This window comes from Falco peregrinus, unplaced genomic scaffold (assembly GCF_023634155.1).
Source record: "Falco peregrinus isolate bFalPer1 unplaced genomic scaffold, bFalPer1.pri scaffold_132, whole genome shotgun sequence".
In the NCBI taxonomy this organism is placed as follows: Eukaryota; Metazoa; Chordata; class Aves; order Falconiformes; family Falconidae; genus Falco; species Falco peregrinus.
In genome coordinates this window covers 29,071-52,099 of record NW_026599575.1, presented here as the reverse complement: position 1 = coordinate 52,099, position 23,029 = coordinate 29,071, and the positions used below count along the sequence as shown (strand labels likewise).

General features: G+C 66.9%; 1 protein-coding gene across 3 annotated transcripts; it reads left to right on the top strand.

The window, feature by feature from the left end:
* Window positions 1–10,428: 10,428 nt before the first annotated feature.
* Window positions 10,429–22,821, top strand: ESPL1 (extra spindle pole bodies like 1, separase). 3 transcript variants are annotated; one of them, XM_055793271.1, is made up of 31 exons: window positions 10,429–10,477; window positions 11,226–11,336; window positions 11,453–12,556; window positions 12,755–12,859; window positions 13,046–13,166; window positions 13,384–13,520; window positions 13,756–13,949; window positions 14,076–14,318; window positions 14,537–14,681; window positions 14,886–15,030; window positions 15,127–15,266; window positions 15,372–15,506; window positions 15,595–15,714; window positions 15,892–16,063; window positions 16,267–16,395; window positions 16,501–16,657; window positions 17,053–17,162; window positions 17,521–18,638; window positions 18,744–19,056; window positions 19,181–19,333; window positions 19,735–19,948; window positions 20,501–20,685; window positions 20,794–20,921; window positions 20,998–21,120; window positions 21,210–21,365; window positions 21,438–21,608; window positions 21,685–21,789; window positions 21,853–21,992; window positions 22,062–22,145; window positions 22,231–22,395; window positions 22,501–22,821. In XM_055793271.1, the coding sequence occupies exons 2-31, from the start codon at window positions 11,244–11,246 to the stop codon at window positions 22,700–22,702; spliced, it is 6,507 nt and encodes a 2,168-aa protein (XP_055649246.1). In that variant the 5' UTR covers window positions 10,429–10,477; window positions 11,226–11,243; the 3' UTR covers window positions 22,703–22,821. The 3 variants fall into 3 exon arrangements, with proteins under 3 accessions (XP_055649246.1, XP_055649249.1, XP_055649247.1); XM_055793274.1 differs by having other exon boundaries at window positions 10,430–10,477; window positions 21,880–21,992; XM_055793272.1 differs by having other exon boundaries at window positions 10,430–10,477; window positions 21,877–21,992.
* Window positions 22,822–23,029: the final 208 nt, after the last annotated feature.

The following is a 23,029-nucleotide window of genomic DNA, read 5'->3' as shown; positions in this document are numbered from 1 at the left end:
CACACAACGCTGTTGGGACCCCCCCTCAGTTTGCGGGGCTGCATCTGGCTCCAAGGAAGGCTTAATTGGGGGGGTGGGCAGGGGGGACGCCCCCTCGCAGCCTGGGGGTGCTGCCCGCCCCATGCTGGGCTGGGGGGGGGTCCCCAGCCCCCCCCCCCCAGCCGGGGGGCAGCGCGGGGCGGGGGCGGCCCCGCAGGGGTTAAGTGCCACATTGGCAGCGCCGGGCGGGCGCGGCGGCTGAACTGGAACCAGTTGGGCCGGGGAGCTGGGAGGGGGGGGGCGCGGGAGGGGCGCCCCGCCTGCGGGTACCGCCGGGGGGGGGCGCTCCGCCTCCAGCCCCCCTCCCCCTCCCCAAAGGCGGCGGGACCCCCCAGCACACACACACCCCCCCAGCCTGTTTGTGCCCAGATTTCCGCGGGGGGGGGGGGCGGCGGGGGGAGGGGCTGCCCCCCCGTGGGTGCCCCCCCCTCCAAGCGGGTCCCTACCGCTGCCCCCCCGTGGGTGCCGCTCCGCGCGCCTCCCCCCAGCGGCCCCCGCCCCCACCCCGGGACGGGGGGCACGACAACACCCCCACCACCCCGCTCCCCCCCCCTTCCCCCCCCCGCGTCACGCACTCGCACGCGCATCCACACCCACGCGCGTCACACGCGCCCACGCGCTTGCACACGCACTCGCCCGTCCGCACCCCCCCTCCGCGGGGTCTCGCCCGCCCACGCGTGTCATGGCCCCCCCTCGCGTGTCACAGCGCCCCCCGCGCCTCCCCCCGCGACGCCCACTCGTGTCACGGCGCCCCGCGGCGCCCCCGCGTGTCACGGCCCCCCGCGTCCCCCCGCGCGTCACGGCCCCCCGCCCCCCGCGCCCCCCCGCGTGTCACGCCCCCCCCGCGGCGCCCACGCGTGCCCCGTACCGCGGCGGGGCGGCGGCCAGGCGCAGGGGGGGAGCGCCCCGCAGCGCCCCCCCCGCGCCCCCCTTGCGCGGCGCGCAGGCCCCGCGGTTGGTCACGTCGTGCAGCCGCCGCGGCCCCGGCGGCGCCCCCCGGCTGTCGAACATGGCGGCGGCCCCGGCGGCGGCCCCGGGAACGCGGCGGCGGCCCCAGACCCGGCCCCGCTCCCGGCCCCGGGGTGCGGCGCGGCCCGGCCCGGCCCCGGGCCCCAGCCACCGGCGCGGGGCGGGGGGGGCGGGGCCGGGGGGCGGGGCCGGCGGGGCGGGGGGGGGCGGGGCTTGGCGGGGCGGAGCGCCCCGTGGGTGCGCGCCCACGCGCGGTGCCGCGCGCGCGCGCGCAGGGGGCAGCCCCGGACGCGCGCACCCACGCGGTGTCACATACGGTGTCACAGTGTCACACACACGGTGCCGCCGAGTGTCACAGCGTCACGTGGTGTCACACACGCAGTGTCACACACACGGTGTCACACACACGCAGTGTCACACACACAGAGAGTCACACACAAGCAGTGTCACGGTGTCACACACACGGTGTCACAGTGTCACACACACGCAGTGTCACACACACGGTGTCACACACACGCAGCGTCACACACACAGAGAGTCACACACAAGCAGTGTCACGGTGTCACACACACGGTGTCACAGTGTCACACACACGGTGTCACACACACGCAGTGTCACACACACAGAGAGTCACACACAAGCAGTGTCACGGTGTCACACACACGGTGTCACAGTGTCACACACACGGTGTCACACACACGCAGTGTCACACACACAGAGAGTCACACACAAGCAGTGTCACGGTGTCACACACACGGTGTCACAGTGTCACACACACGCGGTGTCACACACACGCAGTGTCACACACACAGAGAGTCACACACAAGCAGTGTCACGGTGTCACACACACGGTGTCACAGTGTCACACACACGGTGTCACACACACGCAGTGTCACACACACAGAGAGTCACACACAAGCAGTGTCACGGTGTCACACACACGGTGTCACAGTGTCACACACACGCAGTGTCACACACATGCAGCATCATGGTGTCACATACACACAGTGTCACGGTGTCACACACACAGTGTCACACACACACACAGTCACACACAAGCAGTGTCACACACACGGTGTCACAGTGTCACACACGGTGTCACACACATGCAGTGTCACACACATGCAGCGTCATGGTGTCACATACACACAGTGTCATGGTGTCACACACACAGTGTCACACACATGGCGTTGCGGGGTGCCACAGCGTCACATGGTGTCATATGCAGTGTCACATACGGTGTCACACAGCACCATATGGTGTCACACACGTGGTGTCACAGAGTGTCACAGTGTCACACACACACGGCATCACATATGGTGTCACACACCGTGTCAATGTCACACAGACACACACAGAGTGTCACGCACAGTGTCACACACACAGAGAGGCACCCCAGGAAGGAGAGGTGCCCTGCCTCCAGCTCCCATGTCACCTTCCCCAGTCCCTCCCAGTCCTTGTGTCACCTTCCCCAGTCCCTCCCAGTCCCCACCCCAGTCCCTCCCAGTCCTCCCAGTCCCCATTTCACCTTCCCCAGTCCCTCCCAGTCCTCCCAGTCCCTATGTCACCTTCCCCAGTCCCTCCCAGTCCTTGTGTCACCCTCGCAGTCCTCCCAGTCCTTGTGTCACCCTCCCCAGTCCCTCCCAGTCCTTGTGTCACCTTCCCCAGTCCCTCCCAGGCCCCACCCCAGTCCCTCCCAGTCCTCCCAGTCCTCATGTCACCTTCCCAGACTCTCCCAGTCGTTCCAGTCCTTGTGTCACCTTCCCCAGTCCCTCCCAGTCCTCCCAGTCCTCATGTCACCTCCCCCATCCCCCCACACCTCATGCCACCTTCCTCCCCAGTCCTCCCGGTTCCCTCTCATGTCCCCACAGTCCCCATGTTGTCACCCCCCGCCCCCAGCACCCAACCAGGGTGGTCAATGCCTGGGGACACCTCTGTGCCCCGCTGTGCCCATCACCTTCACCTCCCCCTCCTGCCACCACTGTCCCCTCTGTGTCCCCATGTCCGTCCCCATGTCCCCCTCTGCCACCTGTGCCACCGCCATGCCCCCACATCGCCCTGTGCCACCCTGTATCCCCCGATGTCACCCTGTACCACCCATCACCTTCACCTCCCCCTCCTGCCACCCGTGTCCCCTGCGTCCCCATGTCCCACTCTGCTACCCCCTGTGCCACTCTGTGTCCTCCCATGTCACCCTGTGCCACCCCATGTCCCCTCATGTCACCCCTGTGTCACTCCTTGCCACCTCTGTGCTCCTATGTCACCCTTGTGCCACCCCATGTCCCCCCACATCACTCTGTGCCACCCCTGTGCCACCCCGTGCCCCCATGTCACCCTGTGCCACCCCGTGTCCCCCCACATCACTCTGTGCCACCCCTGTGCCACCCCGTGCCCCCATGTCACCCTGTGCCACCCTGTGTCCCCCCACATCACTCTGTGCCACCCCATGTCCCCACATGTCACCCTGTGCCACCCTGTGTCCCCCCACATCACTCTGTGCCACCCCTGTGCCACCCCGTGCCCCCATGTCACCCTGTGCCACCCCGTGTCCCCCCACATCACTCTGTGCCACCCCTGTGCCACCCCGTGCCCCCATGTCACCCTGTGCCACCCTGTGTCCCCCCACATCACTTTGTGCCACCCCATGTCCCCACATGTCACCCTGTGCCACCCTGTGTCCCCCCACATCACTCTGTGCCACCCCATGTCCCCACATGTCACCCTGTGCCACCCTGTGTCCCCCCACATCACTCTGTGCCACCCCTGTGCCACCCCATGCCCCCATGTCACCCTGTGACACCCTGTGTCCCCCCCCCACGTCACTCTGTGCCACCCCATGTCCCCACATGTCACCCTGTGCCACCCCCGTGTCCCCATGCCTGGGGAGGGGACTCAACCGTGCCCCCGGTGCCTCGTGGTGGCCCCCGCACAGGCCCCCGCTCCCCCACCCCCACCACAGCCAAAAGGTACCAATTAGCCCCCGGCCGCCCGCGGGTAATTAAAACCAGCAGCTGCCCCCCCCCCCCCCCCCCCGCCCCCCTGGCTGCCTTGCACAGCCCTTGCACGAGGCCCTGCTGGGGGGGGGCAGGCAGTGAGGAGGTGTGCGAGGGGGCACCAGGGCATGCAGGGGGGCGTGCAAGGGTTGCACGGGGTGCTGGTGCAAGGGTTACACACGGTTGGTGCAAGGGTTGCACGGGGTGCTGGTGCAAGGGTTACACACGGTTGGTGCAAGGGTTGCACGGGGTGCTGGTGCAAGGGTTACACATGTGGTTGGTGCAAGGGTTGCACGGGGTGCTGGTGCAACGGTTACACACGGTTGGTGCAAGGGTTGCACGGGGTGCTGGTGCAAGGGTTACACACGGTTGGTGCAAGGGTTGCACGGGGTGCTGGTGCAAGGGTTACACATGTGGTTGGTGCAAGGGTTGCACGGGGTGCTGGTGCAAGGGTTACACACGGTTGGTGCAAGGGTTGCACGGGGTGCTGGTGCAAGGGTTACACACGGTTGGTGCAAGGGTTGCACGGGGTGCTGGTGCAACGGTTACACATGTGGTTGGTGCAAGGGTTGCACGGGGTGCTGGTGCAACGGTTACACATGTGGTTGGTGCAAGGGTTGCACGGGGTGCTGGTGCAAGGGTTACACATGTGGTTGGTGCAAGGGTTGCACGGGGTGCTGGTGCAAGGGTTACACACGGTTGGTGCAAGGGTTGCACGGGGTGCTGGTGCAAGGGTTACACATGTGGTTGGTGCAAGGGTTGCACAGGGTGCTGGTGCAAGGGTTACACATGTGGTTGGTGCAAGGGTTGCACGGGGTGCTGGTGCAACGGTTACACATGTGGTTGGTGCAAGGGTTACACACAGTTGGTGCAAGGGTTGCACGGGGTGCTGGTGCAAGGGTTACACACGGTTGGTGTAAGGGTTGCACGGGGTGCTGGTGCAACGGTTACACACAGTTGGTGCAAGGGTTGCATGGGGTGCTGGTGCAAGGGTTACACACGGTTGGTGCAAGGGTTGCACGGGGTGCTGGTGCAAGGGTTACACATGTGGTTGGTGCAAGGGTTGCACGGGGTGCTGGTGCAAGGGTTACACATGTGGTTGGTGCAAGGGTTGCACGGGGTGCTGGTGCAACGGTTACACACGTGGTTGGTGCAAGGGTTGCACGGGGTGCTGGTGCAACGGTTACACACGTGGCTGGTGCAAGGGTTGCACGGGGTGCTGGTGCAAGGGTGCACATGCAGTTGGTGTGTTGATTGCACAGGGGTTGGTGCCAGGCTTGCACGCCTGCTGTGTGCAGTGTGCTCACAACCAGCACCAGTGTCCCTGTCCCCATGCATGTGCTCATGCTCACACGAGGAGTGTGTGTGCCAGGCACATGCGATGCCCTATGGGCTCCAGGGTGGCACAGTCACCTGTGCATGTGCACACGCGTGTGCAAGGCCTCCAGTGTGCCCCCCACTGTGGGTCAGGCCAACCCACGCCCTGGGGCACCGTGGGACACGGGGTGTCACACCAACACGTGTGTGTGTCCCTGGGGGGGGTTAGGGGTGCTGGGGGACCAGCACGGGGGGGTGGGGTGGGCAGGGGTGGACACAGGGACAGGCAGGCACCTCCCTGCCCCCCCCCCTGGCCCTCCCCGAACACCAGGATCCCCCCCCAGCAGGGGGGGGGGGGGGGGGCTGGGGGGTGGGGGGTGGGGCTGCGTGGGGGAAGCGCACATTAGTGCGCGCGAGGCGGTGTGAGTGTGGAAGGATGTGCCTGAGTGTGCGCAAGTGGGGTGTGAGCATGCACGAGGGGGTGTGAACACACACGAGCCTGTGTGAGCACACACAGGGGAGTACACATGAGTGCGCACAACTGCGTGTGAGCATGCACAAGTGTGCACAGGTGCACACAACTCCGTAAGTGTGTGAGCATGCAGAAGTACAGATGAGTGTACATAGGTAAAGGCAAGCGTGCAAGGTCATGCACAAGTGTGTGTGACCGAGCCCGACCATGCAATCACACACACATGTGCCCACCCTCACCGTGCCCCGCAGCGGCCGGCGTGTCCCCGCGTGCGCAGGCGTGCGAGGGCGTGCGAGGCCTGTACCGGCAGCACCCGCCCAGCCGCATTCCTGCTCCCCCAGCTGCACCCACACCCCCGCCCGGGGTGCGCCACCCCCCCCCCGCCACCCCCAGCCCCGGGTGGCTGGGGGTGCACCAAGGGTCCCCAGGGTCCCCAGAGATGCTCAGTGTGGGCCTGGCATGTGGGGGAACCTTCCTCAGGGGGGTCCTGCTTGGGGATGCACCTTGTTTGCATGGCACAGCCTTGCACGGTGTTGCACGGCATTGCACACCCTTGCAGAATTGCACAGTGTCACACGGCGTTGCACAGCATTGCATGGTGTTGCACGGCATTGCAAACCCGTGCGTGGTTTTGCACGGCACCGCACAGCTTTGCCATGCATTGCCTTTCACTGCACGGCTTTGCACAAGCTTTGCACGGCGATGCACACCTTTGCAAACCTGTGCGTGGTTTTGCACGGCACCACACAGTTTTGCAATGCATTGCTTTTCATTGCACGGCTTTGCACAAGCTTTGCACGGGGTGTAACAGCACTGCACCCAGTGCCCCAGCAGTGCCCAGCATGCCACAGCGTTGCACGACTTGGCGTGGCTTTGCGCGGCACGCTGTGGCGTTGCCCAGTGCTGTGGCATTGCACAGCGTTGCACGGGATTGCACGGCTTTGCTCAGCATTGGACCACTTTGCACGGCATTGCACAACTTTGCACGGCTTTACATGGCTTTGCACAGCATTGCACTGGTTTTACACGGCGTTTTGTTCCTCTGTACCGCGTTTGAAGCCCTTGCACGCCCTTGCACGCCCTTGCACGCCCTTGCACACACTGCCCAGTGCCCCCCATCCCCTCCCCAGCTCCCAGCGTGGACCAACCCCCACTGCCCGCAGCCCCCCGGCCCGCGCCCCAGCGGGGAAACTGAGGCACGGAGGGGGGGCGGGGGGAGGGGGCGGGGGGCGCGGGGGGCGCGGGGGGCGGGGGCCACAGCCGGCGGGGGCGGGGGCTGCCCGCGGGCCCCGGCCGAACAAAGCCGCCATTGAGCGGCGGGGGGGAGGATTTTCCACCCGAACCTTTTTCCATGACCCCATTGGCGGGGCCGCCCCTCCCCCCCGCCCCACCCACCCCACCCCCCCCCGCCGCCGGCTCCCGGGCCCTGGGGAAACTGAGGCAGGGGGGCGGGGGGCGGGGGGGGGGGGAGGGCACGCGCGTGCCGGGGCGGGGGGACACGCGCGTGTGCGCGTGGGGCGTGTCCCGCGGGGGGGACGGAGCGGGCGCGCGCACACGTGGCCTTGCACACGCGTGTGCACACGGGCGCTCGCCCCCACCCGCGCCGCAGCGCCTGGTGCCCGCTCGCTTCCTCAGGCACGCGCCTTGCACTGCACGTTTGCACGCGCGTGTGCCCACACGGCCGTTCGGACGCGCGGGGCCACGCCCACGGCCCCCCACGTGCTCGGCCTCCCCCCCTCCCCCCCCCCACTCGCGCTCCCCCCGGGACACGCGCTGCTGCACACTCGTGTGTGTGTGTGTGTGTGTGTGTGTGTGTGTGTCTGTGTGTCTGTGTGTGCGTGCGTGCGCGCACCCACCCCCCTCCGCCTGGGGACACCCCCCCTCACCTGGCGTGGGCGCGTGGGCGTGGGCGTGGCGCTGGGCGTGGCCCCTGCACGCGCCGTCATGTGACCCCCGCCCTGAAACCCGCCGCATTTTTTCCCAAACCGCAGGACGACGCCAGCGGGGCGCGGGCGACACACACATGGTGGGGACACACATGGCTGGGACGGGGACACGTGTTGCAGGGACATGTGTGACAGGGACATACGTGGCAGGGACGTGGTGGGGATGGACGTGGCAGGGACAGAGACACGTGGTAGGGACGCGCGTGGCAGGGACAGGCGTGGCAGGGACAGGGACATGCGTGGCAGCAACACATGTGACAGGGACACGTGTGTCAGGGACGTGTGGTGGGGATGGGGACATGCGTGGTGGGGCACATATGGCAGGGACACGCGTGGCAGAGGCGTGGCAGGGACACACATGGCAGGGACGGAGACGTGTGGTGGAGACATGAGAGTGACACACATGGCAGGGGACATGTGGTGGGGACAGGGACATGCATGGCAGGGGCACACATGGCAGGGACACACGTGGCAGGGACACGTGACAGGGACATGTGTGGCGGGGTCATGCGTGGAGGGGTTGGGGACATGTGGCAGGGGCATACATGGCAAGGAATGTGTGGCGGGGACAGGGACGTATGTGGCGGAGACACACATGGCACGGACACACGTGGCAGGGACAGGGACACGTGTGGCAAGGGACAGGCATGCTGTGGGGCTGGGATGGTGCCCATGCATAGATGCTGTGTGTGCTGGGTGACACGCTCACACATACATGGTGTGTCCTGGGTGACATGTTTGTGACTGCGTGGCATGTCCGAGGTAACATGCTTGCACACACGTGCCATGTCCAGGGTGACATCCATAGCATGGCCAGGGTGACACCCCTGCACACCGAGGGTGGCACACGCGGCAGCCCTGCACACGCATGCAGCTGGCTGGGGGATGCGGGGTGGGGACACACGTGTGCTACACCCAGTGTGACACATGTGCACACACGTTCCAAAGGGGTGGCAGAGCCCAGCCCCCCCCAGCACCCTCTGTCCCCCCCCCACTGTCACCCCCTTTGTGGCCTGCTGCCCCCCCAGCTTTGTCCCCCCTCCCATGGCCCTTGTGTTCCCATGTCCTCCTGTGTCCCCTGTGCCCCCCCATGGCCCCTGTGTCCCATGTCCCTTGTGCCCTCCCACGTCCCTTGTGTCCCCCCATGACCCCCCCCCATCCCCCATGTCCCCTGTGCCCCCGCATGTCCCCCCACAACCCCTGTGTCCCTTGTGCTCCCCATGTCCCCCCCGTGTCCCCCTACCCCACTGTCCCCTTGCCCCTCCATGTCCCCCCGTGTCCCCACGTCCCAGTGTCCCCATGTCCCCCCACATCCCCTGTGTCCCCCTACCCCAATGTCCTTCATGTCCCCCCGCATTGCTCATGTCCCCTGTGTCCCCTGTGCCCCCCATGTCCCCCTGTGCCCCCCGTGTCCCCGCACAGTGCTGTGGGTACCCACCGGGGGTGGCATGAGCCCCCCCATGGGAGGTGGTGCAGGGGGGCAGGTGGCAGCAGGGCAGCCCCAGCCCCCGCACCCATGGGTGCTGCCACGTGCGCGGCTTCCCCCCCCCCCCCCCGGCCCGCCGGGGGATTTACGGCCCAAAGCCGCTGAGCGGGAGGGGGGGGGGGGAGGGGGGGCCGGGGGGCCGGGCCGCCATGGGACTGGGCTGGCCGGGACCCCGGCCTCACCGCCGCGGGGAGACCCCCATGGCCTGCGCTGCCTGCTGCTGCCCCCCGCCCACGCCCCCACCCTGCCCCCTCTGCTGCCCCCAGTGCCACCCCCCCTGCTGCGCCCTCTGCTGCCCCCCGCCCTGTCACCCCCCCACCCCGTTACCCCCAGTGCCACCCCCCCGCCCTGCTATGCCCCCCCCTGCTGTGCCCCCCCCTGCTGTGCCCCCCCCTGCTGCCCCCTCCCCTGCTGCCCCCAGTGTCACCCCCCCACCCTGCCACCCGCCCCCTTGCTGCCACCCTTGCTGCCTCCCCGCCCGATGCTGCCCCCCCCAATGCCCCCCTGCCCGCCCCCCCCCGCGCTGCCCCTCCTGCCGCCCCCGGCTGAGCATCAAGTGAGGGGGGGGGCGCCCCCCCCCGCCCCCGTTCCCGGGGAACCCCCCGGCCAGCGCTCAGCGGCTGCGGTGAGTAAGGGGAGCCCCCCCGCAACTGGGGAAACTGAGGCACGGGCAGGGCTGGCCCCCCCCCCCTCCCCCCTCCCCCCTCCCCCGGCCCAGCCCGGGTTGTGCAGCGGGGAGGGGGCGTGTGCAGAAAGGCTGGCGCAATTGCACGGGGGTGTTTGCACAAGGACTGGGGCAATTGCACGGCAGGTATTTGCACGAGGCTGAGGCGAATGCACGGGGGTATTCATACAGGCCTGGGGCATTTGCACGGGGTTATTTGCACAAGGGCTGGGGCATTTGTATGGGAGTATTTGCACAGGGAATGTTTGCACAAGAACTGGGCAGTTGCACGAGTGTATTTGCACGGGGTCTGGGGCAATTGCACGGGGATGTTTGCACGAGGGACAGTTGCACGGGGGTATTTGCACAAGCCCGGGCAGGACGTGGCGCCGCCGGTTCACCTTCACGTGCCAACGGGCAGCGCTCGGGGGGGGGGGAAGCTGCTCCCCCCGCGCCCCCCCAGCTCCCCCCGCGGCCGCCGGCGCCGTGCGCATGCGCAGCACCACGGCGGGAGCTACAGCTGATTGGCTGCGGCCGTTGTTTGAACGGGCGCGCGGCGCGGCCTGCGCACGGCGGCGGAGCGGCCTCGCCGTGAGTGAGGGGCTGGGGGCGGCCCTGAGGAGGCCGAGGAGTGGGGCTGGGGCGGGGGGAGGCCCTGAGGAGGCCGAGGAGTGGGGCTGGGGCGGGGGGAGGCCCTGAGGAGGCCGAGGAGTGGGGCTGGGGCGGGGGGAGGCCCTGAGGAGGCCGAGGAGTGGGGCTGGGGCATCCTGCAGGCCCCGGGCAGGGGGACGGGGGTAGCTCCAGGCCGCAGAGCGGCTGTCAGCATGCGGGCAGTGGGTGCCCGGTGGGGCTGCAGAGCTCCCTCTTTGGGGCTGGGGGTGGCTGTGTGCCCTGGGGAGGCTGAGGAGTGGAGCAGGGAGGAGCTGCAGGCCCCAGGCAGGTGGGGCTCCAGGCCAAAGAAGGGCTGTGAGTATCTGGGGAGTGGGGCTGTGGGTGCCAGTGGAGGTCCAGAGCCCCCCCCCCCCCCCCCCCCCCCCTTTTGGGGCTGGGGGGGGCTGTGTGCCCTGGGGAGGCCAAGGAGTGGGGTGGGAGGGAGCTGCAGGCCCCAGACAAGGGGGACCTAGGGGGGCTCCAGGCTGCAGGGGTGCTGTCAGCGTTGGGGCAGTGGGGCTGGGGGCAGCTGTGGTACCCCAAGGGGCTGGTGGGTGGGGCTGTGGGTTCTGGGGGGACTGGAGAGTAGGGCTGGGGGCTCCCAAGGGGCTGGAGAGTGGTGTGGGGGCCAGGTAATGGGCCTGGAATCTGGGGAGGGCGTCCTCACGCCTTTCCCTGCCCACCCCAGCCTGCCTGAGTCACCAGCATGGTGTCGCACATGAAGCACCCCGAAGGCGCCGGTTTCGCCACCCCAACAGACAGCTGGATGGGCATACGCGAGCTGCTCGCTGAGCTGTGGGTGAGCCAGGAACTGGGGGGGCTCTGCCTCCGGCACCGTGCCGGGGGGAATGACACAACCCTTCCCTGGAGGGCCCTGGGCTGGGTGCTGGGGGTGTGACGCCCTCCCCTCTGCAGGAATGCCTCTTATCCTCCCCGCGAGATGTCTCCAACGCCAGCCAGGCCACCAGGCTGCGGAAAAGCCAGGTCTGCGACAGAGTGCTGCGGGTTTGCGTTAAACAAATGGCTGAGCCTGGGGGCTGCCCTGAACACGCCGCAAGCCTGGTAGCTGTAGCCGAGGCGGCATGCCAGGGCTACCTGACTGCCATGCCACAGCCAACTCCCCTCTACCTGGAGAAGATCCTTTACCACCTGCTCAGGAACACCGCCAGCCAGGGCAGCGGCGGTGCCTGCCGGAGGGTGGCCGACCTCCTCCGCACGCGGCTGCTGACCTATCGCCCTGGCCAGGTGCCTGCCACAGACTTCAGTGCCATCGCCTACAGCAGTTTCAGTGTGCTGTGGAGAGGGGCAGACGCCCTGGCCGAGCCTGACCAGCCACAGGAGGAGGGTAGAGCTGTCCTGTCAGCCCGTCTGCAAGCTGTGCGCTTCCTCCTGCTGCTGGAGCAGGATGGGGCAGCCTTGCCACCGCTGCAGCCCCCCTTCTTCGCCTCCCAGACGGCACAGCAGGCGGCTGCTGCTGCCGCCTTGTACAAAGCCCAGCAGGCACCATCCTCAGCTTTCCTCGGCCGACAGCTTGGGGACTGCCTGCTCACAGCTCTGCGAAGGGAGGCAACAGAGCCGCCCACCTTTCAGCAATCCCTCTGCTGCTTTGAACTCATCCTGGAGCAGTGCCGGCATCTCTGCATGGGCGGCCAGTACAGGGAGGCTGAGGAGGCAGTAAAGGACGTGAGGGGCTTTTTGGGGGCCACCAGCACTTCTGCAAAATCTTTCAGTGACCCCCTGTCCCTCCTGGAGGCTGGGGTTCAGCTGAGCCGGGCGCTGGCCAAGAACACCTGCGCTGTGGGGCCGCCCTTGGCCAAGGCCGTGGTGGCTCTCGGCGCGGCAGCAGCAGCCCCGGAGCCATTACTCAGAGTGCTGGCTGAGAGCTGCCAGTTCGTTGTCTTCTCCTTCAGCGAGTACGCAAAGAGAAGCAAGCAGCAGCCCTTCAGCCGGGAGGATGTGCTTGGCTTTTGGGCCTTCGTAGAGGGGCACTGCTGTGTCCTGCAACAGCTGCTGGAGAGGGTGAGGCTGGGGCTGGGGGCAGGGTAACCACGTACCATGGTTGGTCAGAGCCTCTGTGAGCAGCTAGAGGGTTTGTAACCCCGCTCTGGGCTCAGTGCTCCTCTCATTCTGTTCGCAGAGTATCCCTGCCCTGAGCAGCAGCGCCTGGTGCTGCCCGGGCCCCATGAACGTGCTTTTCTCCTTCCCTCCCCTCCACAGATTCCTCCCAATGGCGTCAGGCAGAGGCTGATGGTGAAGCAGCTGCTCTACCGCAGCCTCCAGCTCTTTGCCACTATAGCCTATGATGCCTTCCAGTGCTCCCAGGTACCGGTGGCAGAGGGGATGGTCCCCAGCGCTGGGGGTGGGCGAGACACTTGTGGTGCCACATAGCTTCTCCCTTTGGAGGTGGCACAGGGGTGGGGTTGAAAGGGGCTGCCCAAACCACCCCAGGGCGGTTCTGTGGGGCTGTGGGTCCCCAGCAGCCTCTTGCCAGTCACCCTCTCCCCACAGGCGGCAGGCTGGCCGGGTCTGGAGCAGCTGACAGAGGGCTGCAGCAGGAGCGTGGAGTGGATGCTGGAGGCACTGGAGGAGGTCCCTGAGAGCGAGCGAGCCAAGTACCTTGACATCACCGGTCAGTGCCACAGCGGGTGGGACCAAACCCAGCTCCTCTGCCTCGGCTTGTGCTGAACGCAGCGGCAGAGCTCGGTGTCTGTGCACCTGGCGAGCAGTGAGGGGGTTCTCTGCCACACCAAGGGCGTGGCTGGTGGGGCCAGGGCAGAGGGTGACAAGGAGAGAGGGGTCGTTCCCTCTCTGTCATGTCTTTAATACTTGGGTTTCACTCACGGCAGCGTCATGCACATTCAAGCTGGCCTACATCTTCTACAACCAGAACCTCCACAAGGAGGCCAGCTCCATCTGCGACATCTTCTGCACGAGCCTGCACATGTCAGATGCCTACGCGTGTCCAGAGATCCCTGTGGAGAAGGTAACCGCTTGTCTGATGCTTCTGGCAGAAACAGGGCTGAGCCGGATGCTCTGGTCCCAGTACCAGGGCAGCAGAGGAAAGGATGGCACCAGCCTTTGCTCCTGGAACAACCCCAGTTCCCTGCTCCGAGGTCTCACCGTCACCTGGGCGGGGAAGGGCGCTGTGGTACGGGACATGGGAAGCGGGGAGTTTGCTCCCACAGGGTGCAGAAGCTGGATCTCTGCTCTCTCCACAGCTGCACAAATGCTTCAGGCTGCAGGTGGAAAGCTACCGGCAGCTGGGGCGGCTGGAGGCAGCCCTGGCGTGCATGGTGCAGTGGCTGGCCGTGCTGCGGGACCGCATCGAGGAGCTGCTGGCAGAACCTGTCTCCCTCTGGGTCAGAGTCAAAACGGACGCTGTGAAGCAGGGGGCTGAGGAGTTACGGTTGCGGTAAGACCCTAAGGCTGCCCCAGGGCACGGGGGGTGGGTGTCTTGAGAGCTGCACGTCCCAAGCTTTAAGATGACGATGGCTTCTCCCGGTGAGATGAGCCCCCCTACAGCTCCTGTTTTCCCCAGGACCCTGAAGGAAGGCTTGGAGGGGCACAGCCTGGGCACAGAGACCTTGGTGACGGTCCTCTTTGCGGAGCTGAAGGCCTACAAGGCTGTCCGAGCTGACACGGGGCAGGAACGCTACAACATCCTCTGCGACCTGCTAGAGGTCTGCTCGGAGCAGAGCGGCCGCCTGCATGAGCGAGCCGTCGCCTTGACGGAGCTGGCCCAGGTCCTGTGCTACCACAGCTACGCCCAGCAGACTAACTGGTGGGTGACACCAACGTGGTGGGATCACCTCCCTGTGTCCCTGAAAGTCCCCAAGGAACACTTGAGGGCCCTCAGGGGGAGTTTTAAGGATCCGGAGTGGTGTTGTACTGGCTGTTTGCTGTTTGGGGTCCTAGGGGGGGTGTCTTATCTGTCCCTCCCCTTAAAATGTTCCAGGGGTTTCAGGGCAGGAGGCTGTTTCTGATCCCTCTCTCCGGCAGCTCCTCCCTGGATGCGGTCCACGAAGCCTTGCGGCTGCTGGAGTTGGTACCCAGGACCGCCCAGAACCGGGACCGGCTCCTTGATGACCAGGCGCAGGCTCTTCTCTGGCTCTACATCTGCACCCTGGAGTCCCAGCTGGAGAAGGTGGGTGGGGGCGGCAGAGCGGGGCTGTGGGACATAGAAACGGGTCTGGAAGTGCCATGGGGTTCTGTGCGCGTGTCAGGTGCCCTCCCCAGCCTTGCTGGCAGCACTTGCCTCTGCACTGGGGCCACGAAAAGCTGTGCAGACCCTGCTGGAAACCCTGTGGTGTCTTTTAACGCCTGTCACTGCTGCCTTCTCCCCTTGCAGAACATAGAAAGGGACCAGAGAGGTAAAGCTCAGGCACTGAAGAACCTGGATGACTTTGAGCCCAATGACCTCAACTACGAAGGCAGGCTGCTGGAGGACAGGTTCCTGTATGACGGCATCTCCTTCACCCTGGCGACAGAGACCGGTGAGGATGCTGGCGGGCTCGGGCTCTTGGTGAAGAGGCTTTCCTGGGGAGCCTGGTTTGGGGTCAGAGTGTCTCAGACATGTGGTGTGCCCTCAGCCCTGTCCAAAAGTCTGGACGATGCCTTCTCGTTGTGGAAGCAGCTGCTGATGACACCGGGTGTGCCAGCCGTGCGCAGCCCTGAGCAGACTGTGGCTTCCCTGCGCCTCCTGGCAGTTCTCTACAAACTGATGGCCAAGGTAACACTGCTGGGGAGGTGGCCAGTGGGATGGCAGCCTCCCCGGGCACACAGAGTCACCCCCGAGGTGGTCTGAGGGTGACCATGGGGTTTTTTCTGCCCCCAGCCCCTGCAAGCCATGGAGAGCTACCTCCTGGTCAGAGCCCTGTGCAGCGCGCTCGGGGACAGCTTGGGCGTGGCCAGTGCCCTGTGCCAGGTCACCAAGCTGCTCTTCCAGCTGGAGTGCCCCAGCTATGCCCAGGTGAGTCTGGCAGGGAGGGAGGGGGCCGTGGGCCAAGCTTGGCCAGTCCCCGGGGCCGCAGCCCTCATGCCGGCGTGTTGGTTTCCAGCTTTTCCTGGAGGAGATGGAATCCTGCCTGCAGAAGGCCAACAGCAGTGACGATTCCTACCTGCTGCTGCAGCAATCCTGCCTCTTGCTGCGCAGCCAGCTGTGCTGCGTCAGCCACCGGGTATGGCTCCTAAAAGCCCTCTGCTGCCTCAGAAGTGGTCAGGGGGCCAGAGGAGACTGCAGCAGCTTTGCCTGGCTGTCTCCACCTCTCCTTGGGCAGGGGCATGGTCCTCCTTGGGGACCTGGGGCATGGAGACACCTTGGACCATGAACCATGACTCTTTTTCTCCCTCAGCAGATTGAGGAGGGTCTCAGCCTGTTGCTGGAGGTGCTCCAGAACCTGGTTCTGAAAAAAATCACGAAGGTCTGGTACCTGCTGCGAGCCCAGGTCCTTCAGCTGGTGGCCGTCTACCTGAGCCTCCCTGCTGCCCGCCTCTCACTGGAGCTCCGGCAGCGGATCTTTGTGCAAGGTGGGTTGCTGGAGGGTGTTTACAACCCTCCTGGTGAGCACCAGGCCGGCAGGGGTCATGGCTGAAGCTCTGTGCAAATGTTTCAGCTCTGGGTTTCTCCAGACCACCCCATTTGGGGTAAGAGGGAATCTGGGGGTGTCACTCTGTCCCAGGGCTGGGGAGGGGCTGGCTTGGTGCCGATACCCACGACAGCTCTCGCGCAGGCTGGAAGACTCCCGAGACGGCTCTTGCCGAAGCCCAGAAGCTTTTCCGCAGCATCATCCTCCTGCTGCTGGGCAGCGACATGCTGGGCTGTCAGACGTCGGCGTCCAGTGTCCGGTTTGTAGATTACGGTGAGCTGGCTGCTCGCGGGGACCGGAACCCAACTGTTCCTCCAGGCTGCTCGCCTGCCTCCCTGGGAGGAGCAGCTCTGATCACCCTCCTGTCCTCCCTCGCAGGGGACAACCTGTTGCTGAAGTGGCAGGTGCTGGCTGACATGCTGATCTGCTCCGAGCGCCTAGTGGCTCTCCTCGGCGGGCTGGAGGTGGTGTGCAGAGCCAAAGCCTTCTGCCTGGATGCCGTCAGGCTGGCCGTGCGGCTGCAGGTCACCCGCTGGTGAGCTGCCTGGGGGGGGCAGGGCTGGGCCCTGAGCCTGGGGGTCCTTAGTTAGGGCCGAGCTGCCCTGTGGCCCCAGGGGACGCTGGTGTCCCTTCCCCGTGGGAGCGTGGTGGGGCCCTTAGGGCTGAGCTGTCCTGTGGCCCCAGGGGATGCTGGTGGCCCTGTCCCTTCCCGGTGGGAGCGTTTAGTATTTTCTCCGCTTGGTCTGGAGCAAGCAGCGGCTCCAGGGTGTGTTACCCCATCAGTTCAGCTTACCGGGTCGGACGGGGATCTTGCTCCTTGCTGCCTCCCTCCCTCCCACATGGCACTGGGGGTGAAGCGATGGCTGTTGGGGTGCAGCTTTGCAGCTTTGAGGGCTGATGGTGTCCCGTTCCGCCCCCCTCCCCCCCCAGGTGTACATCTTTCCTGGTGCTGAAGGCCCAGCTGGAGCTGCAGCAGGGTGAGCTGGAGCTGAGCCACTTTGACCTCCAGCAGGCTCTCTTCCTTCTGGAGTCTGACACCGGTGAGTCCCTGCTCTGGGCTCAGAGGAGGGGAAGGGGGGGCTGAGGTGAGTCCCAAGCATGGGTGGTGCCAGGGGTGACCCCTTTCTGCGCCCGCTTTTGGCCTGGGTTAGATCTGCCTTGCGCAGATGGTGCCAGAGCAGCCAGTCCCCGTCACCCAGGAGGGTACAGAGGTGCGGGGTGGCTCCGAGCCATGTTTTGGCTCATCGAGTGACACCTCCAACGATAAAGGGTTAGCTGGGGAGAGCAGGAGTGTTGGGCCTGGCTTCCCGCACCCCTCCTCGGGCTGGCCACAGTGCGAGCTGCGCAGGGAGGGCTGTGCAGGGGGGACGCCAGGGTAACCCTGTCCTTGGCCCGCAGAGTTTAAAGCCAGCGAGACAGAGAAAGGCCAGATGACGATCCTGCCCAGGAAGGGCAAACTCGAGGGCAAGAAGCCCCAGGACACTGTCTGTGAGCCCACCGGGGAGGAGGAGGGGTTCCTGGAGGGCCCTGCGCTGGCGTTTGTGGCAACGGTGAGCAGGCCAAAGAAGGTGGACGCTCTCACCGCCTCGCCAGAGCTGAAGCCCGAGAGAAGGAAGAGACTGGCCTTCCTCGCCCACCCGGCAGCCTGCCCCTGCTGCCTCTGCTCCGACCTGCTGCTCTCGGCGCTCTGCCTGCGCTGGCTCCTCGCCTGCGCCCAACGTCAGCTGGCGGCCGGCAGCGTGGCCGAGGGACTGGGTCTGATCCGTGCCGTGCTGCCGCGCTGCGCTGCCGTGGCCACCCGCTTCGCTGCCCAGCTGCGAGACAAGCTGGGGGGCAGCTCTCTCGGCCAGGACTTGCCTGCGCTGGAGCTGCTGGACAGTCTGGTGGCCACCGGCTATGCCACCTTGGCCCTTCAGAGCATGGCCAGCCCTGAGCCGGCGGAGGAGCTGCAGGAGGAGCTGGAGGCAGGGCTGACCTTCTTGGCGTCCTGCAGACCCCACCTGCCCAGCCTGGAGGTCTCCAAGGCCAGCCTGCTGCTCAGCAAAGCCGCGGCCACGGTTTGCCACCTGGCCTCCAAGCATGGTGGCCCCGGGGATGGTGTGTCTGCTGGCTCGTCGCTTCCCGTGCCGACCCCGGCGGAGCCCAGCGCGGCGGCCGTGCCCCACGCCCCCAGGAAGGACTCGGCTCAGCCCCGAAGGCGCAATCCCAAGGTGGCGTCGGACCCCGCCGTGCCCAAGCCCGGAGCGAGGAGCCGGCGCGTGAAGCCCTTGGCTGCGCCCAACAGCAGCGACGTCTTCGCTCTGGGTGACCCTGACAGCGAGGTGCCCCACATCGTCATCCGGCCGGCGCTGGTGCCCTGCACCCCACGCCAGAAAGCCCATCCCCCCGCTAAGGTGCACGCGGCCCCCGGCCCCCAGACTCCCTTCACCATCTTCAGCGACTCCTCCCCACCCGCCGGCCGGTCCCGGCTCCTGCGGGCACCCAGAGCCGCGGGGAGGGTCAAGTCCCGCCTGAAGGTGAGCGGGGAGGGAGGTGAGGGCAGCCTGGTGTGACACCACCCCCACCCCCACCACCCCCCCCCCCCCCCCCGGCCTGACACCCCTCTGCCCCCCCTGCTTTAGGTGGTGTTCAGTGATGACAGCGACGTGGAGGGTCCCGAAGCGGGGCTGACCCCTGTAGCTGCCCGCAAACCTCGGCCCCCCAGATCGACGGGGTCCAGCAGCAAGGGCAGCGTGGCGCAGCCCCGGAGAGGGCGGCCACGCACCGGCCGAGCCGGGACGGCGGCAAAGGGGGAGCGGGTGACCCGCAGGGCTCCCAGCAAGACAGCGGAGGAGGAGCGGGACCTTCTGAGGGCCATCGAGGAGAAGGAGGAGGAAGAGCTTGACATCAGCTTTGAGGTCTTTCGGGCCTCCAAGGAAGAGGAGGAAGCCCCAGGTGGGCTGGGCTGCCCTGGGGATTGTGGCGGGGGGGTCTTGGCTTCATGCAGCCCGAAGCACCGGGCTGTCCCCACCACTGCCACCCGTCCCGTGGACCAGGCGCCTCCGTCTCTTCCCCGCAGGCAAGAGACAGCTGCCTCCCTGCGTGGAGGGCACGGAGCATGAGGTCCTGCAGCAGGAGGCCGGCGAGGATGTCCTGGCGGCACGGTGGCTGGGCAGCGCAGACCCACCGCCCCGGGAGGGGACCCTCTCCTCCACCCCATCCGTGGCAGGCGGTGAGCACCCGGCACAGTGGGGGGTGCAGGGGATGTGGCTCGTGCTGGGTGGACACAGCCCGTATCGATTTCAATCGGTAGCGAGTTACTTTTCCCCAAACTGGGTTTGTTCTGGCCGGGCTGTGAGCGACCTCCCTGTCTCTGTCTTGACCCGCAGGGTGGGTGGGTTTTTGGTTTCTTGTCCCATTTCCTCAGTTTCCCATGGAGGGTGGGTGGGCGAGCGGTTGGGTGGGTGTCAGGCTGCTGGGCAGGGGCAACATGGGGTTGCTCCGTGAGCCTCTGGCACATGGGATACTGGTCTTGGACTGGGAGCTGGTGGCTGTGCTGGGGACACCACATCTGTCCCCTCTGCTCCAGTCCTGATCCTGCCCCGGGGCTCTGCGGCTCCGTGTCCCTTCCAGATGCCTCCTCGCTGGACACGGCCCTCCAGCTCCTGAAAGAGGCTTTCGACTGCATCGGCCACTGCCCCCCCGGGACACTCTACAGCCGGATCTGCCAGCTCCTGGCTCTGGCCACCGGCAACCGGGACCCCCTCGCCACGGCGTACCTGCTCTCTGAGTCGGTCTCCATCACCACCCGCCACCAGCTGCTCAGCGTCATCCACAGGAGGATGCAGTGAGTCCCTGGGTTGTCCCTCGGGCATTGCTGGGGGATGGGGCACACCCAGCGCCCCTGCAGAGGGGACTTTGGGGGGACAGGGATCACCCAGCACCACCAGTACACTGGGGGGACAGGGCTCACCTAGTGGCATCAGTACCCCCACAGAGTGGACTTTGGGGGGACAGGGCTCACCCAGCGCCACCAGAGCCCCCATGGAAGGGACTTTGGGAGGGATGGGGCTCTCGTAGCACCACCAGCGCCCCCGCGGAGGGGACTTTGGGGGGACGGGGCTCACCCAGCGCCCCCGCGGAGGGGACTTTGGGGGGACGGGGCTCACCCAGCGCCCCCGCGGAGGGGACTTTGGGGGGACGGGGCTCACCCAGCGCCCCCGCGGAGGGGACTTTGGGGGGACGGGGCTCACCCAGCGCCCCCGCGGAGGGGACTTTGGGGGGACGGGGCTCACCCAGCGCCCCCGCGGAGGGGACTTTGGGGGGACGGGGCTCACCCAGCGCCCCCGCGGAGGGGACTTTGGGGGGCTATCCCCCCCAACTGCCTTTCCCTCCACAGGAAGGAGAAGAAAGCAGCGGGGGATGTGGCTGAGCAGCTCCATGGGCTCTCCCTGCAGGAGGGGAGCACTGCCCCCCCGAGCCGCTGCCTCGCCGAGCTCGAGCAGCTCTTCATGTTCAGCCCCTCAGGGCTGGGGTCCGGGGAGCGGGAGAGGTTCGGGGCACAGCTGCAGCAGATCCCCAGCGGTGAGGGCTGAGGCCAGCGCAGGGCCGGGGCAGCTCGGCACCCAGGAGGGTGCTGAGTGGTGGGTGCTGCCCCTGGGGTGCACCCTAAGGTCAGGGTGTGACTTCCAGGGGTGACGGTGTGCCTGCTGACCCTCGCCAGCGTCCAGCCTGGCTCCGGAGGGGACACGCTGCTGCTGACGCGGCTGGAGAAGGACACGGTGCCCGTGAACATCCGCATCCCCACCGCGCTCTCCAAGGTGAGGGCAGGGGGCGAGGGGGGGACAGCCCAGGTGCACTTGGGGCTGGGGTCACAGCTCCCCTCCCTTCCTCCAGGCCCCGCTGTGCTCGGTGCTGAGCGACTTCGACACTATCCAGAGGGAACAGAAGGAAACCAACTGCTGCACGGACAAGCGGGACTGGTGGCTGCGCCGCTCCGAGCTGGACCGCAGGATGAAGGTGGGGGGGGACCACCCGGTGCCCTGACATGGGGCACGGCTGGGGGAGCAGGTGTGGACCCCCCCCAGTGACTCTCTGACCTCTTGCAGAGCCTCATCGAGACCCTGGAGACGCAGGTGCTGGGGTGCTGGAGGGGGGCCCTGATCCCTGCTGGCCCCCAGCCCGCGCTGGCCGAGGAAGCCGCCCGCTTGCACCCCCGGCTGCGCCGCTGCGGCTGGAGGGACCCGGATCCCACCCTGCTCCAGGTGCCCAGGCTGGCTTTGGGGGAGCTGAGCCCCCCGGCTTTGCCACCGCTGACCCCTTCTTCTTCCCCACAGGTGGTGCTGAACGCCGCTGCCCTCCTTGCCCCCTGCGACCTGCAAGCCCTGGCCTTCGGCCTCTGCCCGGCGCAGCCCCACCAGGCTCAGCTCCTCTTGCAGGAGGCGGTGGAGAAGCGGAGAGCTGGTGCCAGGCAGTCCGGCGGCTCCCTCGTCCTGGTTCTGGATAAGGTGAGAGCCTTGCTCCTGCCTCCCCTCCTGCTGCCACTGCCGCCGCTGCCCGCTCTCACCTTCCTCTTCCTCGCAGCACCTGCAGAAGCTGCCCTGGGAGAGCATGGCGTGCCTGCAGGCCCTGCCCGTCACCAGGCTGCCTTCCCTGCGCTTCCTGCTCAGCTACACCCTGGCACGGAAGGTGAGAGGCTGGGGGGAACCCCAGCCTCCCCCCACCCCGGGGTCTGGGGGACCCCCTCCCAAGCCACTGGTCTCTGCCCCCCCCCAGCAGCAGGCAGGATCCGTGCTGAGCCACGGTGTGAACCCCAGCAGCACCTTCTACGTCCTCAACCCGCACCGCAACCTCCTGGGCACAGAGGAGCGATTTCGGGGCTGGTTTGAGAGGTGGGTGGGGGCACTGGGGGGGTGGGGGGTGGTCGTGCCCCTCACCCCTTCTCACCAGCTCTCCTGCAGCGAGCCCGGCTGGAAGGGGGTGACGGGAGCCGTCCCGAGCGCGGAGCAGATGCAGGCAGCCCTGGTGGAGCACGACCTCTACATGTGAGCATCACCGGGGCACCCCGGGGGGGAGGGGGGGCACCCTTGGGGGGCACCAGGGCTCACCGTGGGGGGCTTCTCCCCATAGCTACGCAGGGCATGGAGCTGGTGCCCGGTTCCTGGACGGCCAGGCCATCGCCCGGCTGGATTGCCGTGCTGTCGCCCTGCTCTTCGGCTGCAGCAGCGCTGCGCTGGTGGTCCGTGGGGACCTGGAGGGCTCCGGCATCATCCTCAAGTACATCATGGCCGGCTGGTGAGCGATGGGGGGGGGGCTCTGGGGGGGGCGGGGGGGCTGTGCTTGCGCAGGGCTGGGTTCCTGTGGGGTGTGAGCAGGTGTGAGTCTCCTTCTCCCTTCCAGCCCCCTCGTCCTGGGGAACCTGTGGGATGTGACAGATCAGGACATCGACCGCTACGCGCAGGCGCTGCTGCGGGGCTGGCTGGGGGGGGGCTCGGGCACCCCCCTCCTGCCCTACGCCGCCCAGGCGCGCCAAGCCCCCCGCCTCAAGTACCTGGTGGGGGCGGCCCCCGTTGCCTACGGGCTGCCCGTCTGCCTGCAGTGAGGGGGGGCCCCATGGGAATGGGGGCAGTGGTGCGGTGTGTCTGTTTTCAGCTGTTTTTAGGTTATTTTAACAAAATTGGGGTTTATGTGTCTTCTGTGACAATAAAGTTGCTGCTTCTAGATCTGGCTGCCCCTGTCCCCTCCTCCGTCCCCCCATGTCTGGTCTGGGTGGGCATCCCCCCCCCCCCCGGGGAAGGGCCCTGGGCCTCCTGCCTTCCTCCTCCGCTGCTGGAGGCGCCCCCAAGCCCCCCCCATGGATTTTGGCCCCCCTCCCTTCCTATGGGGTGACTGGGGCCCTGCCAGAGGGGTGCCCTCCACCCCGTTTCCC